The sequence below is a fragment of the Microcebus murinus genome, chromosome 5, assembly GCF_040939455.1.
Source record: "Microcebus murinus isolate Inina chromosome 5, M.murinus_Inina_mat1.0, whole genome shotgun sequence".
Classification (NCBI taxonomy): domain Eukaryota; kingdom Metazoa; phylum Chordata; class Mammalia; order Primates; family Cheirogaleidae; genus Microcebus; species Microcebus murinus.
The window spans coordinates 32,054,632-32,071,254 of NC_134108.1; the positions used below are offsets into that span (position 1 = coordinate 32,054,632).

The following is a 16,623-nucleotide window of genomic DNA, read 5'->3' on the forward strand; positions in this document are numbered from 1 at the left end:
ATATTATTGTCTAATTTTTTTCAGATGAGAAAAGTGGGAATTAGCAATCTTAAAGTTATCTAGATAGGGAGTGGTGGACCCAGAATTTGAACAAAATCAACATGACTTTAACTTCATGGACTCTTTCCTATTATCTTCTATTTCCCCATAGATCATAAGAAAACTCTAAAGAATAGATACCAAAACCCTGGGTCTATGGGTGGTAATACAATGAACATGGATTACTGCTGTGATAAAATATGTTATATCACACACACACACACATACACACAAGTCCTGGACCAGAGGCATGGCCCAGTTGGGAAAGGAAAAAGGTTTAGAATACGTGAACCAGTAGGACACACAGGATGTGGACACTGATTGGATGTGAGGAGGGGAAGGAGGAGGAATCTAGAATGACTTGACCTGGGTGACTTCATCATCAAAGTAAATCATCAAGCAAAAGGAACAGACTTGAAATAAAGAGTTGGTTTTTGACATTTGGGTTGACATGCCTGTGTGAGTGTTGGCTCCTTGGGCTTGAGGCTCAAGGAGCATCCAGGGTTGGAGGTTCACCTTTGGGATTAGCATGGAGATCGTAGTTGAAGGTGGAGAGTGTAAGAAATAAAAAGGCAAAGACAGGTCTTTGGGGGTTACCAATACTTAAGCAGTGGGCCATCGGAGAGGCTGAGAAACAAGAGGAAGCAAGAAAAAGTTGAAGCATGTGTAGTGTCTCTGAAGCCCTGGCAGGAAGAGGCAAGTAAGTAAGAGTTTAGTTACTAGTACCAAATGTCTAAGGTTGACATTAGATAAAGGTTTTTGAAGTTCAGTTATGACCTGCTCCAAAGCATGGTTAGTAGTTGTTCGTGGAAGAAGCCAGATTGCCAGGAATGGGAGGGTGAAAAACAGAGTTTATACATTATGAAAATTCATCAAGGTAATATTTTTTAAAACACTCTGTGAGCTATTAGAGTTAACTATATATAATCAAAAATTCATATTATTAAGACATGCTTGACTAGGTAAATTAATAGTGTGAGCCAGGTTGCAAGACATACTTAATTTACCTAATAAGACAAATTTTTTAATGGCTACAGCATGCTAATTGTTTGGTCCAAATGTGGATATTTTTAAATACTAATAAGTCTTTTCTATCAATTAGAGTAGGATGAAACAATTGGGGGAAAAAATAACAAAAATTTAGATCATTAAAATGACTATTTTGGGGAGCTTTTAACTTATTAGAATGTCTCTCACACACACACACACACACACACACACACACACACAAGTCATGTGGCTTGAGGACATAACCCTAGCCCTGCCATTAATGAGTATGACAAGTCATTTTTTTATTTCTCTGGGTTTCACTTTCTTTTATAAAATGATGGGGCGGGACCCCCAGCCTTATTCGGTGTGTATGTGAGTGTACACAAGTATTTAATTTTCCCAGGGAATTTTTTAACACACACACAAGTTGAAAGAATAGTATACGAACCCCTACAAACTTCATCGCCAACAATCAGACACATTTTGCTGCTCTCATTCCATCCTGTCTCCCACACCTTTTTTTTTTTTCCCTTTTAGTTTAAGGAAATCCCAGATGTCCCATCATTTTCCTGCAATTACCTCACATCACATCTCTACCTAATAACGATGTGGGGGCAGCTTTGATGAGCACTTAGTTGTGAATGGCTGCGTCATCCGGGCTTCAAGGTCACTGTGACTTAGATTTGTATGATCTTTCTTCTGCCCGTCAAGCTCACCTCTCCAAGGGAAGCTGTGCATTTACGAGGGCGTGGGGCACGGTGTGGGGCTCTGTGAGACTTTGCGAAATGTGCCATGCTGCTCACCACATCTGGCCTCGTTGGTCTAGGAAACAAAAGTCATCTCTCGCAGGGCGAACTTCAGTGTTAACTAGGCATGACCTAGTGCCACGTCCTTAATTTACAGTGGAGGAACACAAGGTTTAGAGAGCTTATGTGACTTGCTAAAAGTTCCTGAATGATCTTGTGACATTTGCAGGTTTAGGGCGTTGGACACGAAATCTGTTGCTGCCACCAGAAGAAGCCTGGAGTTGGTAGCAGGGCTGGGCAGCTGCTGGGTCAGCTGTGGCCAGGGCTGCATGCCTCTAGCTACAGCTCGAATTTAGTGTCACATCTCTGGTTTCATTTCACAGCTCTTACTCCAGACCGTTGTCACAGGTACGGTTTCAAGCATCTGCTTCAGGTCTGGAAACAGTGTCTGGATTTACTTAGAGACCCATGTGGAAAATCAAATTCCAATGTCAAGCACAGAATCTTATTTCTTTTTATGACATTCTCTGATTTTTTTATAGTGTGTAAAAAATAGCATATTAAAAGTCAAAATATCAGAACTTATTTTATTAGAAATTAAATGGTTATTAACTATGGAAGTTATTTAAGGCCCTTCTTTAAAATTCTTTCAATCTGTGACTTAGATAATAAGTTTAAGGCGTTTGGATAACAAAGACCCAATTATAATGAGAACACAGACAGTTCAAGATATAGAGAATTCCTTCTATATCACCACCTCCCAGTATTGTCAATTCAGACTAGGGTGATGAATATGCCATTTCAGTTTAAGATACCTTGCTAAAATGTCCTTGTTTAATTTTCTAAAATATGTATTAAATCTGGCCTTCTTTTAGAAAAAGCTGTATTTCCAATTTGCCCTTTTGAAGATAAAAGGTTTTTCTGTAGCATTAAAAATGTCAGCTTTACATTTAAATTAGCTTTTAATGAAAAAGAAAAAGAAATTAATGTCTATTCTAAAGTTCTGACATTAAATTTCTAATCTTTAGAGTGCAAAAATATGAGCAATGCAGTGTTTATACACACTTTATAGAAACAAGTTGTTTATTTAATCAGATAAATAAAATCAAATTTTAAAAAATATACTTTAATATGTAAAACATGTGAGGACCATATGAGATCATTTTCTCTATTACAATAATTTTGCATGCATAAGAAATTAACACTCTTGAAGTTGTAAAATCCTCTGTAGCTAAACTTTAATGGTATGTTAGTCAAATACTGCTCTTCTTCAGCCCTACTGTATAGCACATAACTTCAGTTCACAAGTACAACCACCCGTCCCCCCAAATGTAGGACACAGAGTCACAGCTGTTAGACCAAAAAATATGAAATAGGTTACAAAGATTATACTGAGCACAGACTCAGCTATTATTATGACTCAAGTTAAGAACAGACTGTTTGGCTCAATGATCAGGCATGTTGTGTCTTTTCAAAGCTTGGCAGCTCAATGTAGTTAGTATACTAATAGCTTCAGTATTTGATAAGCATGATTCTAGAACTTAACCGTGGTTGTCATATACCATTTAAACAAGCGCTCGGGCATCAATTCGTTGTTTATCATCTTTATGTAAAAATATCGGTTTGGCCTTCCTTGTCAAGATACTCAGCAAAACCTTTCCAGAAACAACTTTTAAAGTCTTCATCTTTACCATTATATCTACTGGTTAAACTCATTTCTTCTCCAAAGATAAAGGGCATGGTAGGTTCATATTGAGTCAGACTCTCAGTCTCTATATTGTTGTGAGAATTTAGGTGGGACACATTACCACAGAAATAAACAAGCTAAGAATTATTTCTGTCCCACAGAGAGAGACACACACACACACTGTCTCTCCCCAACTCTCTCTCGGCTAGAATACAGGTTCCCTAGTCGTCAGGGAATATTGCTTATCAGCTTAGGAAGCTGCTATGTGCTATTCTTGGCCTCATAAAAGGCTTTTCAAGGGTATTGATATTCCAACTTCATGTGAAACAATTCAAAATTTTTCCAGTTAGTAGTTGGAGAAGGGCTAATGCTGAGCCAGAGCTGGTTCAGCCTCATCCCTGGGGCAAGGGGATGTGGGAATTGTATTATTTCATAGCCATGGGGAACCTATGGGAGAATTCCCATGCCACTCCCATATGGCAAAGGCCAGCCTCCGTACCCTATAATATGGCAGTCATCTAACATTAGACACATACATGAGAACTCTCGAGTGCTTGCAGGTGCCAGTACCTGGGGACTCTTCCTTTAAAACTGTTAACAATCAGAAAGACCCTGGATTCCCGTGTCAGCTGTGTGTTCTCTATGCAAGTCCTGACACCACCCTCAACTAAGTGCTGCACTTCATGAGGAAGCAATGGCTGTACTCTTCAAAGCTATGATCCCCAAACTCGCTTAGAAAGTGTAGACCTATGGTCGTATTATTAGAGACTTTCAGCTCTTCATGAGATATCTTGAAGAGCAAAAGAGACTACACCCCCAAGCAGATGCATGCTAACGTTGGCTTCTCTCCTTGGATTCCTGCAGGAGCAAATGACTGAATTATCCTCTTGTAGCATCTTTAATAATTCCTGTCCTCCACTTTCTTTCCATTCCTGTCTCTTCTTGATAGTAGAGGGAATAACATGTGGTAAATGGAAGCAACTTGTTTCTTTTAGACATGTTCCTAAGATTATTTTTTTGCTATTAAGGAAATGTATGTTGATATACTTTCTTTTACTTTAGAGAAATTTTACTAATATTCATGTATCATTTCTAGCAAATAATATTTCTCAGTGATTCATTTAATCAGTACCCTTGATGCGTGGCTACAGACACGTGGCATGTAACTAGAATACAGGTGTCGTATGTTAGGACCCGTCATACAGCAGATTCAGTGGGACAAAGAAATTCCTTTTGACCCTGTGGATCATGGAAGATTCCATGAGATTTTCTAGCGGGTCTTTGAAAAATGGATAGCGGAGAGATATTTCAGAAGGGGAGTAGGACAGACACAGAGATAGGAAAGTGTGGAGTGTTCATAGCAAAATTTGGCCTTTTTAAAATCCAAACAGTAGAAGGTGCCACAAGGAACAGTGGGGGAAAGGCAGGGGGCACACTAAGGTTGGCATGTCCCTGAGCTCTCTATGGTAGTACATTATTTTTCTGGATTATTCTGGTTTTATAACTCATTTATTGTGGGCCTTCTATATATAAAAACTTAAATCATATCTTCTTACTTTAAATGTCAGCATAGATTTGGCTGTCTTTTTGAATTCTAGGGCTGGGTGAGATGTAATTATGGGAACAATTTTTGTCACTATTACTGTCATCAAACAAAACTTATATGTAAGGATATTTGACACTGTGACTTGCCCAGGATTTCCTAACTTTTTAACATCAGCATAAAGCTTATGGTTATCTGTATACCCTGTCCTGCCATTCAGGTCCTTCCCCAAAATAATAGTAATGATCATGAAGATGATGATAATAAACAGAATCCAAAGTTGCCAGTACTGTAGCCCTTACCGAGTAGACAAGGGGTTTTATGAGCACAGCCTCAATGCTTCAAAGGTTGCTATTACTCACTCTGGCATCAAAGTGTCAGAGTGTCAGCTTATTGTTGTTTTTTACCTCTTATGAAGAAACACGTGAGGCCATACCAGCAGGTAGACAGGCCACCATAGGAAATAAGCTAGAGATCAAACCCAAAAGGAAAATTCATATAGTAGTTTGCATAGTCCCTGAATCTTTAGTTACATCATTGATTTAGTAATATTTTTGAAAGGAAAAAAGTAACACTACCACATGTAATGCCCCATCTGTTGTAAGAAGCCTTGTATTTTCCAAAGTGTTACAAATGAATATAAAGTCTGTCGCAGAATCAAGGAGAAAGGTAAACTATACTGGCATGCTAGTAGCAGGGTCAAGGTCAAAGCCATAGACAAGACATATCAGGCCAAACTATATGACCCAGAAAGTAGAAGTCAAAGAACTAAGTTAAGGGGCCAGGCTGGGTAGGGAGATTGAGCAGGAGTCGAGGGGTCTGAGCAGGGTTGGATTGGGAGGTTGGAGGAAGGGTGTCCTTTAAGGCTTGAGTTGAACATCATATTCCCTGGAAGGGAAGTTAGGTGAGGACACTACGACCATAGTTCCTCACCCAGCAGGATCACCTTTGGGAAGCCCCAGGACACTGTCTTTGTCTAGCTTTGGAGTAAGTATGTGCTGTGGCCTCCTGAGTGTTCAGGTGAGGGCAGGGGGGATTTCTGAGGCTGGTGTTAAGGCCCTCTTTGGTATGTTCGCAGGGCTGGCAGCTGTTTGTGGTCTATGGACTCCCCGATCCTGTGCTCACTGCTCGGTCTTATATAGTCTTGCTTCTTTTCTTTGTTATTCCCACATTCAATCTCTAATATTACTGAGAAGCAATATTAAATATTTTGGGGACACCTACAGTTTTATGCACCCCAATTCTAAAGGGATATTATTTTTGTTGAACTTTGAAAGAAAGCATATTAATGACATCTGTGGTATATTTGTGTTTGATATTTAAAAATCAAAAGCAATTCAAGACTATGTACATTAAAAAAAACATATTGTGGGCACAAAAATAATATTGTACAATAAAGGATTTGTGTCTTATTTATCTACTTGGTGAGTAGATAAATAAGCACAGTATCTGGTACTGAGTAGATATTTAGTAAATTTTAGTTCAATTGAACAAGATATTTGTAGTATTTAAAACATTGTCTTAAAACATGATTTGTGCATGCTGTTTGTTCTAAGATGTAAGACATATGGTTATAAATAATAAATTAGTATTTGTTTTAGCAGAACCATTTAGGAATTAATTAAGCTTAATATTTTTAATGCTATAGCTGACATTTTGATGTACAAACCTCATAAACTTTCCCTGATATCCCCAAATTCATAAAATATTCTTCACATCCATGGACAATGGGCTTAGAATTGGTCATGGTAAGTTCAAAGTATATAGTCAAAAGTGTAAGCTCATTAACCAAATGGGGAACAGACACAATGCAAACAGATTAGGAAAGTTTCTTTCTTTTCTTTTTTTTTTTTTTAACACTCTGGGACAAAAAATTTTTGTGAAATTTTGTGAATGTGCAGGAAGATTTTTAAAACGCACACAAAGTAACTTCTTTCTGATTCAATTTCATAAATTGCTACATGAAGAAGCACCCTCTAGTAGGTAATACCCAGAAATCAGCACTTAATATGGCAGTAATGGTTATTGCTGTCATTCTTTACATCTTTAAAAATAATTAAGCATTACTGCACAGGCATTATAAAGTTCCCCTATCACCATTAAGAGGATATTTGAGGTTTGATGTAATTTAGCAAATTACATTATACAGTAGTTAAGGTTTTTATGTAGTGAAGTAAAATGCATAGTAGTTAAGCACACTTACCATATAATGCATTGTACAGAGTTACATGTTCCAGCTGCTGCCAGCTTTGTTCCAGTGTCATTATTGCTTTGCAGGCTGACGTTCCTCAGGGAGTGATTCGAGTGCAAGCTCCCCATCTTTCGAAAGTTTCCATGGCAATACAGCTAACTGAAGAACTAAAAGCCAGTGATGTACTTGCCAGGTTTCTCAGCCAAGAAAGGTAGAGGCCTGTATTGTGTTAATTATTCCATGGTGTAACTCACTTGCTCTTCCTCCCTTTCCTCCCCCTCTCTCTCTCTCTGATTTTTTTCTTTAACTATGGGGTGGTATGAAGTGCTTAAAAATTTTGTCTTCTCAGCAGCAGAGCAGAGCAGACTGAACAATTAGACTGTTGGAATGAGTTTGGTTCATTTGATGCAGTTTGTGTTCAGGTTGAGCCTGATTCAGATGGGCTCTCAAGCATTCCTTCGCTGTGCCTGGGATGGGCTTGGCAAAAGAGGCCACTAGGTGTTCTTTCCAGAATATGTCGATTGGAAGTTAATTACTATTTGTAGACTGTAAGGAAAGATACTAATTAGGATGCAGTCGGATTAAAATAAAGAAAAGGCACAACTTAATATGTGAAATCTACTGAATAAAAAACACTCAAATTTGAGAACAAAAATCCATGAAAAACTGAGAGAGGACAACCAGTCCCTTGAGCTTTCAAGGCCCAAGAAGAGAACGTGCTGTCCTCGTTAAGGACAAGTCCTTCGCCTCTGTTTGGGATTGATGGGGCAGGGAGAGTCCTTTGAAAGCTGTTAGCCTTCCTCTGTCTGTGTTAGAGCAGGCACTTTCCAAAACATCCTGCAGTATCTTTGCTTGAATTTTAGAGGTTCTAACAAGTACATTGAGTTTTTAGTCTTTACCCTTTGAATTTTTGTTTTTAGCTAAAGTCATGTTTTCCTGCCCTCCCCACCTCCATTTTCACTCATTGAAACAAACTAATCTAAATTTTTAAGAAGAGAGGGAAATCTGAGGCATCCACATGTCACTTTATGAATACTCTCTTTTTGGCCTTTTGTTGAATTTAATCTCATTCTAATATTTGGGAGCTTCAATCAAGCTTTCTGCCAAAGCCTCTCCAATTTTAATACAGTATCACAAGTATTTCATATGTTTCCGCTCTGATTAAGGCCTTCTGCTAGGTACTGGTAGAAGGAGTATAAACGTATATTTTAAAGTACCTTCCCTCAGGGTTTATAAATTGGGAGAAGGGATGCATCTGTGCAGCTAACAGATGGTGTTGAAATGGAAGGGAGGCTTATTGGTAATATCTGGGCTTTCAGTAAACCAGCATAAACTTCCCTTGCAATAACACTCTGATGTAAGTACTGTTATTACTTACTTTCTACTGATAAGAAAACTGAGATCTGTAAGGTCACACATTTTTCATAGGTCTAGAATTCTAAATCTGTGGTTTCTGTCTCCATAGGCAGTCCCCTAGCCACTCTCTGCACTGGTGGCAGGGTCCAGAACATTCCGGACCTGGGGGCCACTGGTGCAGAGTCTGGGAGTAGATGGTTCCTTGAGATTAAGTCCTGGCAATGGTAGAATTTCTTAGGTGTCTTTGCTCCCTAAGGGGTCTCTCCGCTTCACTGGAGTCCATCCACTTCCTCCCTATTCCCTGTCTTCAGTTCGTAGGTACCAACTTTTGCCATTCTTCCTACCAGGGATGATGTCCCGTCCTCTCCCAGATGTGTACCTGAAGATCTAGCCAGACTTCAGATGTAAGCAGCTCTTCCATCTTCCAAGCTAGACACAGTTAACTTACCCAGTATTTCCTTTCAGGACTCAAGTGCTCGATTTAGTCTGTGCCTTTGTTCTTCTATTTGCTGATAATATAAGATGTGACTATGAAGTTGTATCATATTGTCAACTGTGACTAATATTAATATTTAGGCCATCACACGAAACAATAGTAGATATATTATTACAGAAAGCATCAGCTTTGTGACAAGTGCCCTTCGCATATTTGGAATTTCTGCTTGTGGTGCTTTTATTAAGCATTTGCTACCCCTGGGTTCCTTCTTCTACCTCCTCTCTCCTCCTGTCCTCCTCCACCCAGAGGGAAGTCTGGGAAACCTCTCTCCACTGACCTCTTTTTCCCCTTTCCTTATGCGTGGGCATGCTGGAGACAGACATTCAATGTGAATTCAAAAGCTAGCAATTCCTGCTTCACCTTAGGCTAGTTTTATGGTCCCTTTAAGTCCAAGTTCCTCATTTGTAAGAGTGGACCATAATAGGACCTACCTTTAGAGTCTCATAATACTTAGGAAAATGACCAAGAAGCACAGAACACTGTCTGTCTGGGCCACATAGTAGGTAAAATCCTCAATAAATATTCATACATATCTTTTTTTCTTCTACCACATTGCCATGCTTCTCCCATTTGTATGCTACCTGTGTCGGAGCAGTTGGAAACCCTATTTCCTCCCATTCTTTTTCTCCCCCAACTTTCTCAACTGGAGCCAATGAACACATGAATGACAAAAAAATAAATGTACAATCAATTGCACATTCATCCACCAGTCTTTGATAAAGGGTTGTTGCCTTTTCTTTATTTATGAGTTTGTTGATTAGTATTGTGCAAAAGCTTGCATATACCAGGAAATTCAGTTCAGGTTTCTTTAAAGGTGAAGCAAGAACACAGATTCTTGAGAATCAATTTGAGAGCAATATCTATTTTTTTTTTCTTTTAATCAAGTCTCCTGAAACGTTCCACTTGGTTTTCACGGAAACAACGACTCTTTTTATACTGGTGGTTGATTAGGTGATGTAAATGTTAAATGTAAATGTTATAAATAAAAAGAACCATTATTAAATTATTTTTAAAAAACCCAAAAAACCCTACACCTGGTTGGAAACAAAGTGAGTTGGCATTCGGCTGGGATGCAGTGCCGCAGGTGGAATTTAAGAGTGAAGGCACGTACAGCCCTGAGCGTCCAGGGTGCCAGGGACACCAGGCGGTAGAGAACCAGATGAGCCATTCCGTGGTTGGTTAGAAAAGCTGCTCCTGTAACCATATTTCTCCTGACAGCTTGAATACAAGTCAGACCTGGTTTTCTCTCCTTAGTTCCAGAGAATATCTTTAGGGCCTTATAGTGGTAGTTCGCAAACCCTTCCATGCATCCAAATCCACTATAGAGCATTTCAAAGCAGATTCTTGTGCTTCATCTTGGACCTATTAAATCGGTTTCCAAAGCTCTAGATCTGAATCTAGATCTTCTAGCAGGTTTCTCAGGTGCTTCTTTTACAGAAAGATTTGAAACCCACTGAATTTGACCAATTTTTATGTTTGAGCCTAATGTTCTAGAAGAGTTTACTCTTTGAAGAGTGTAAATCTGTAAACACAACCTGCTTGGTAAAGTCAAGGCTTCGTAATGACATAATTTACTTGTGCTGTCAGTGTTTGTACCTCCCATGTTTGAATAGCCAACACAGAGCACGTCTATTCCCCACATTCATCTTACACTCTATTAAAGGTGTCAGCACAGCAAACCCACGATAAATACTTACTGAATAAGCACAGTGTGAAAACTAAGTTGGAAACATTTCTTTTTATAGTTTTATGAAGACCATTTTGGACCCTGTGCATAGTATATAATCATATTAATAATTTGATTGGCAGCTTATGTTAACTTTTCAATTGTCCAAATTTAGATACTGATTTATTACTTTGCCTTCAGATGTATGATTCCATTTGTTTATTTTAATTTACAGGTGTGATACTTTTATTACCTATTCAGCATATTTAACAGATGGGAAAATACAAATGTGTAGGTAATTATGGTGTATCTAAGTTATGAATTTTCCATACCAGCCAGGATTCCCCAAGCGCGTTAAAGTGATTTACTTGCAAGCTGTTTGATGATACAACTAATCAGTTTGTTTTGTCCTTAATAGTGGGGTTGCCCAGACACTCAAGAAAGGGGAAGTTTTTTTGTATGAAATTGGAGGAAATATTGGTAAGCACATTTTTTTTTCTCTTTGCATTCCATATGCTGATTTGACATTGCCAGCGATTGTTATTTATATCTTTGGAGAAAAAAAGTGGAAATTAGAAGTAAAATGTTACATGCTTTATAGCTGCTGAATATCGTGGGTTTGTTTAATGGTCTGACCTTTCTGTTCGGGCTCTATTTGAGCTCCTTCTGCACAAATGCCCATCTGTGTTCAACCTCAGCGAATTCAAGTTCCCTATATGATTGGAGTAACTTCTAGCATGGTTAATGATGCAAGTTTTTTGGAACTTCTTTCTTTTTTGTACACTCACATCACATAATAAAGGAAGTAGTTGAGCTTATTTGACACTAAGATAACACTTTATTATGGTATAGTACTAGATATTTTTAGTAAAACCACCAATAATTGTGGCCATAGTTGATTTCCTGCTAAATTTTACACACACACACACACACACACACACTCTCTCTCTCTCTCTCTCGCTCTCACATTAACTTTGGTAATTTAGGAAATAGAAATAGAATAAATGATGTAATTTTGACTGTGTTCTATAACTTATTTTGCCCTTTTGTAGTTATCAGTGGATCTTACTCATCTCTTTTTTAAAATTTAAAGGAAGCTTATCTTTTTTTGACTCTGAAAATGGTAAGGGCAAAATTGTTAAGAAATAAATGAAATAATGTTGAACTCAAAATAGTAATTGAAAATAATTTTAAGATGAGTTCTGTAGAATTTTTTTCTGGGACTTAAAAACTGTTAGTAACTATTGAAAGTAGAATATAGGAATATGGAGGCCCATTCTTAAAATTTAAACCATAACTCCACTAGAAACCTGGAATTATTAACTTTATTAGTAAAGCTTATGTAAATATGAATGTATTTGATTCTTCATTTATTCTTAGATCTTGGAAATTAAGTGTAGTTTCTTAGGTGGATTCAAAACCATTGCCAGTATTGATAAAGGTGAATAAGCTTTTAAGAAACCATTTAAAGCCCATCACATAAACTATTTTCAGTTTCCTAAATTAATTTGAAAGCTGTGTCATTTAGAGAAAGACTATCAAAAGGACTTTTGCAATATTTTGGCTGATTCTTATTATGAGAAACAGGAAACAGTGAGAAGTAGTTTGAAGTCTAAGACTTAAGAGTTACATCATTAGGCTTAAATTTAAAATTGCATCCCATTCTACCCACTGTATTAAACTGATACAATATCTCTTTAATAGGGGAACGCTGCCTGGATGACGACACTTACATGAAGGACTTATATCAGCTCAATCCAAATGCTGAATGGGTTATAAAGTCAAAGCCATCGTAGAAGGCTTAACAAGCTGCAGATAACTACCGTGGGGACTTCTGTAATACTTCTTGCTGAGTCAAGAGTGTAAATAAAAGAAATGGCAGTACTCTCCTTCAACTGTACCCAACTATTAAAAAATGACACTCTCAAGCCTTAAAAAGTCATAGATTTATGCTGCTGCCAGAATTTTGTTAATTGTTATTAATATTATTATAAAACAAATATTTCTGGAGTGGGAGGAAAGAGGCTTAACTTATGTGCTATTTTTATATTCTCTGTGAAATGTGTCCAGATATGACATAGTTTTTTTTTTTTTTTCAGTATGAAAATATATTCTCTTCCCACTCACTGTTTCCTCCTAAAATCATATGTACTATAAATATATGCTTTCTCCCCTTTATTACCTCCTCACCTCTGCCTTCCCCCAGTTAGGTTTGCTTTTTAACCAAAAAGATAAATACCAGATCTGGCAAGTTGTGAAGATAGCACATATTAAAACATACCTAATTTCAGAGTATTCCTGTCACTGGAATGTTAGTATTCATCTCTTTGAATCATTTGTTTAAATAATAACATTCTGTTTCTTCCTGCTGTATCACATGAGGTGATTTGCATTTTTTTCAGTTCATCTGACATATGTGCACAGAACTGTATCCACAATCAAGAAAATAGGACTGTCAGAAGCTGCCAGTTACTACTGAACCATTAAATACTTATATACGAAGAATAAATAAAATATACCCATGTGAAATAACTGGATTATGGATAAAAAGAGAGTGAAAGTTAAATCACTTTGTGCATGCTATACTCTTCCAAACGGAATTGAAAAAGTTATCTCTGGCTTTACCTGTTGTCATATGAGAATTATAAATATGCATGATAGCATAATCCAGTAATGGTTGAAGAATGTATTCTACTTAAAGAGGGTTTTTTTGTTTTTGTTTTTGTTTTTTTTTCTTTTTTACTCCTGAATGAGTCTACTGGAAGAGTTATTCTTCTGGGTATGACACAGTCATGTGAACAAGCTTTTCTTTGTGTACTTATTTTAAATAATCAGAGTCAATTTATTAAGATGTTGTGGAAAGTACTGTTCCCAGGGATTTTAATGCACACACCATATTGTGACAAGAGATGAGCCTCCGTACTGTAAATAATAGAAGTAAGAGAGAAATGTTAAATGTTTTATGAGTTTAGAGTGTAGTAAATAAAAGGTGATGTACGTGAATGCTGCACAAACCATGTTTATGATACTTTTAGTAGTACTTTAGGAAAAATTACACATTCTCAGAAGCTCTTGATGTTAGTCTAATTAGGAGAGAAAATGCTGTTAATGAGAATAGTCATATATTTTCAGCATATAATTACAAGAGCAGCCTGTGGATATGATCACTTAAATAATTTTGTGGTGATTTGTGCCATTGCTTTTTTATTTAAAAATAAATTTTGTAATTAAATGCCTTTTTCAAAATTATCTTCTCTTGGAATCATTGCTTTTAATCTTATGTGTTCATGAGTCTATTTTTTCTTTTTCTTTTTTTCATTAATATTTTTAGTTCACAAATGGACTGTTTTTGTTGTTAAAAGTCATTTCTAGTCTTTTATTTCTTCTATTGCTCTTGTATTTTTAAAGTGGAAATGCATGTGGGAGTTATAAACGTTCCTTCCCTAGTTTTTTCCTTATGCAAGTTTCTATTTGTTAGGACTTTCAAAACACAGTTTGTTGTTTCTGGTTTTGACAATGTGTATTAATTTTGCAATTAGCAAAATGATGCTTTATTAATGGTGTGATGAAAACATTATAAAAGAAAAATTAAGTGCTTAAAACATTTTAGGAGTGTACAACTTCACAAAAGACAGCAGTGAATATGATGATTTAAATAAAAAGTTTTCTAAAGCATATGTCAACTAATTTCACCACACCTACTGCCTACCTGGAAGGGGGTGGGGAGACATAAGAGGTTTTTGATTATGACCAAGTACCAGATCTTGGTAAAGAAAAATGAAAATGTCATTTTGAGTCCTTTTTAGAACTCATGACTCAAGTTCATTGACATTGAAACAATATTGCATTTAAATACCAAAAAAAAAAATCACTTCTAAAGAGGAAAGAAAATTTGATAGTGTAGAGCCTCGAATATAAATGTCCTGGTATTAATCCAAATGCTTTTGCTATGATTATTTTTTTCTTGTGAATTTTAAATCTCAGGATAGATTTTTTAAAGTTTACTTTTGTGTGAGAGAAAATAAAAACAAATATATTTGCTCTGAGTCACAAACATTTTAACTCATAAGGCAGTTGCTGATGAACAGTGAAAAGAGTTGGGATTTATAAAAGACTGGTTGCCCAGTTAACATATTTGTGATGCTTCCTCTTTTCTGAAAGGGGTCATTATAATTCTTTGCATTTACCCAGTCTTTGCTTAATGCTGCTGTACAATTCAATGTCAATTCTTTGAGAAAAGCGGTTTATTTTATTGACTTCATGGGATTTTTCATTGTTTGTTTTCCTACTTTTCATTAAACCGTTTGCATTTTCTATCTGATTGTCCTGGTTTCTCACCTACTCATCAGTAGGTGGCAGTATTGGTCAGGGATTCCTTTGTATCGAAACTATGGGAAGTTTTAAAAATGAACTGAGTTCCTAGGTAAGTAGCAAAGATTCAGTGCCAGGCATCTGCAGCCAGGTAGTTAAGAATACTGTGGATCTCTTGTTTTGATTACCAATTCTGAAATTGTAAATAATAATTTCAGAGTTTCTCTGTTCAGTCTCTTTGTATTTTATCCTTAACTAATTGAGTAGGAAGGGAGGGAGGAGAGGAGGTTTTTCTGAGCCAAAATTAGATTTTTGGCAATGTTTATTTCAAGCAGAAGGATTGTGACAAGAGGCAAGGTATTGATCTAGGAAAGGAAGAGTAAGGATGTCTAAGATAAGAGGACGTAATGATCTCTGTGTTTTAGTATATATGTGTTTATTTCTTCATTCGACAAGTATTGGGCGCGTACATATGTGTCAGGCATGTTCTACCCTTGAGATATGTTAGTAAACAAATTAACAAAAATCCCTGTACTCATACAGCTTACATTCTAGTGGAGGGAGATAAATAATGAATTAAATGGACTCGTACAATTATATAGTATGTTGAATGGAGACAGAAAAAAGATAAGCAGGGTAAATAGGACGAGGGGTGGAGGGATGGGCTCATTGCAGTATTAAGCAAAGGGTCTCACTGAATAACAGATAAGCAAAGACCCTTGAAGCGAGGGACTTGCCACGTGGATAACTGGAAGAACAGCATTCTAGACAAAGGACAACTAGAACAAAAGGTCCAACACAGGAGTGTGCCTGGCTTCCCAAAGATTGGCAAAGGTACCAGTGTGGCTGGAGCGGACTCAGGGACAGTGAAAATAACAGATGAGGTTGGAGAGGTAACACCAGGGTAAAGGATGAGATCCTGGAGGGCCTTTTGTTAGGGTCACTATTTTTTATTTTCAAATCAGGATGTTTCTGATAGTGAAACAACACTGTTGGCGAGGGCAGTAGTTGTGGATGATGAGAAGTGCTCAGATTCTGTATATATTTCTAAAGGCAGAGCCTATAGGATTTCTGTTATGAGGGAAATAAAATACATTTTTAATCAAGGATAATCACAAGGTTTTTGACTTGGGCCACTGGAAAGATGTAGTTTCCAAGAATAGAAACAGACGTGGAGGCCTGAGGGAGGAGAGATTCAGTTCAGTCATGGGGATGTTGAATTTGAGGTGCCTGTTAGATATCCAAGTGGCAGTGTTTTGTAGGCAGTTATATGAGCAGAAGTGTAGGAGGGAGGTCTGGGCTGGAGAGTCATCAGCATGTGGACTCTTAACTTAAATCGTGACCTTACATGAGGCCACCGAGGGAGGCAGTGAGGATATGGCAGAGAAAATCACCAAGGATCCAGCCCTGCAGCTACCCAACATTAGAGGTTAGTGTTACCTCCCAAATGGAGGAGTTCACTCACTTGGTGGTTGTCAAGTCAACAGACACAGCCAAGTTGGTTATGGCAGGAGGGTTTTTATTATTTGGCACAACTGGGGATAGTTCCCAAAGCAGTGTGTCCCCACGTAAGGGGTTGGGCTGGTTTTATAGTCAGA

General features: G+C 37.3%; 1 protein-coding gene across 12 annotated transcripts in view; it reads left to right on the forward strand.

Annotated features, from left to right (window-relative positions):
• The window catches only part of ARHGAP18 (Rho GTPase activating protein 18), a 130,499-nt gene extending 115,469 nt beyond the window's left edge, over nt 1–15,030 (forward strand). For 10 of the 12 annotated variants that reach the window (XM_012736579.3, XM_076002966.1, XM_012736574.3 and 7 more), the window contains 4 exons: nt 7,283–7,407; nt 8,900–8,956; nt 11,133–11,194; nt 12,419–15,030. In XM_012736579.3, the coding sequence (XP_012592033.2) occupies nt 7,283–7,407; nt 8,900–8,956; nt 11,133–11,194; nt 12,419–12,510 (336 nt within the window). In that variant the 3' untranslated portion in view covers nt 12,511–15,030. The remainder of the gene's footprint in view (nt 1–7,282; nt 7,408–8,899; nt 8,957–11,132; nt 11,195–12,418) is intronic. The other 2 variants (XM_076002967.1, XM_012736577.2) reach the window with 1 other exon arrangement.
• The last annotated feature ends 1,593 nt before the right edge of the window (nt 15,031–16,623 follow it).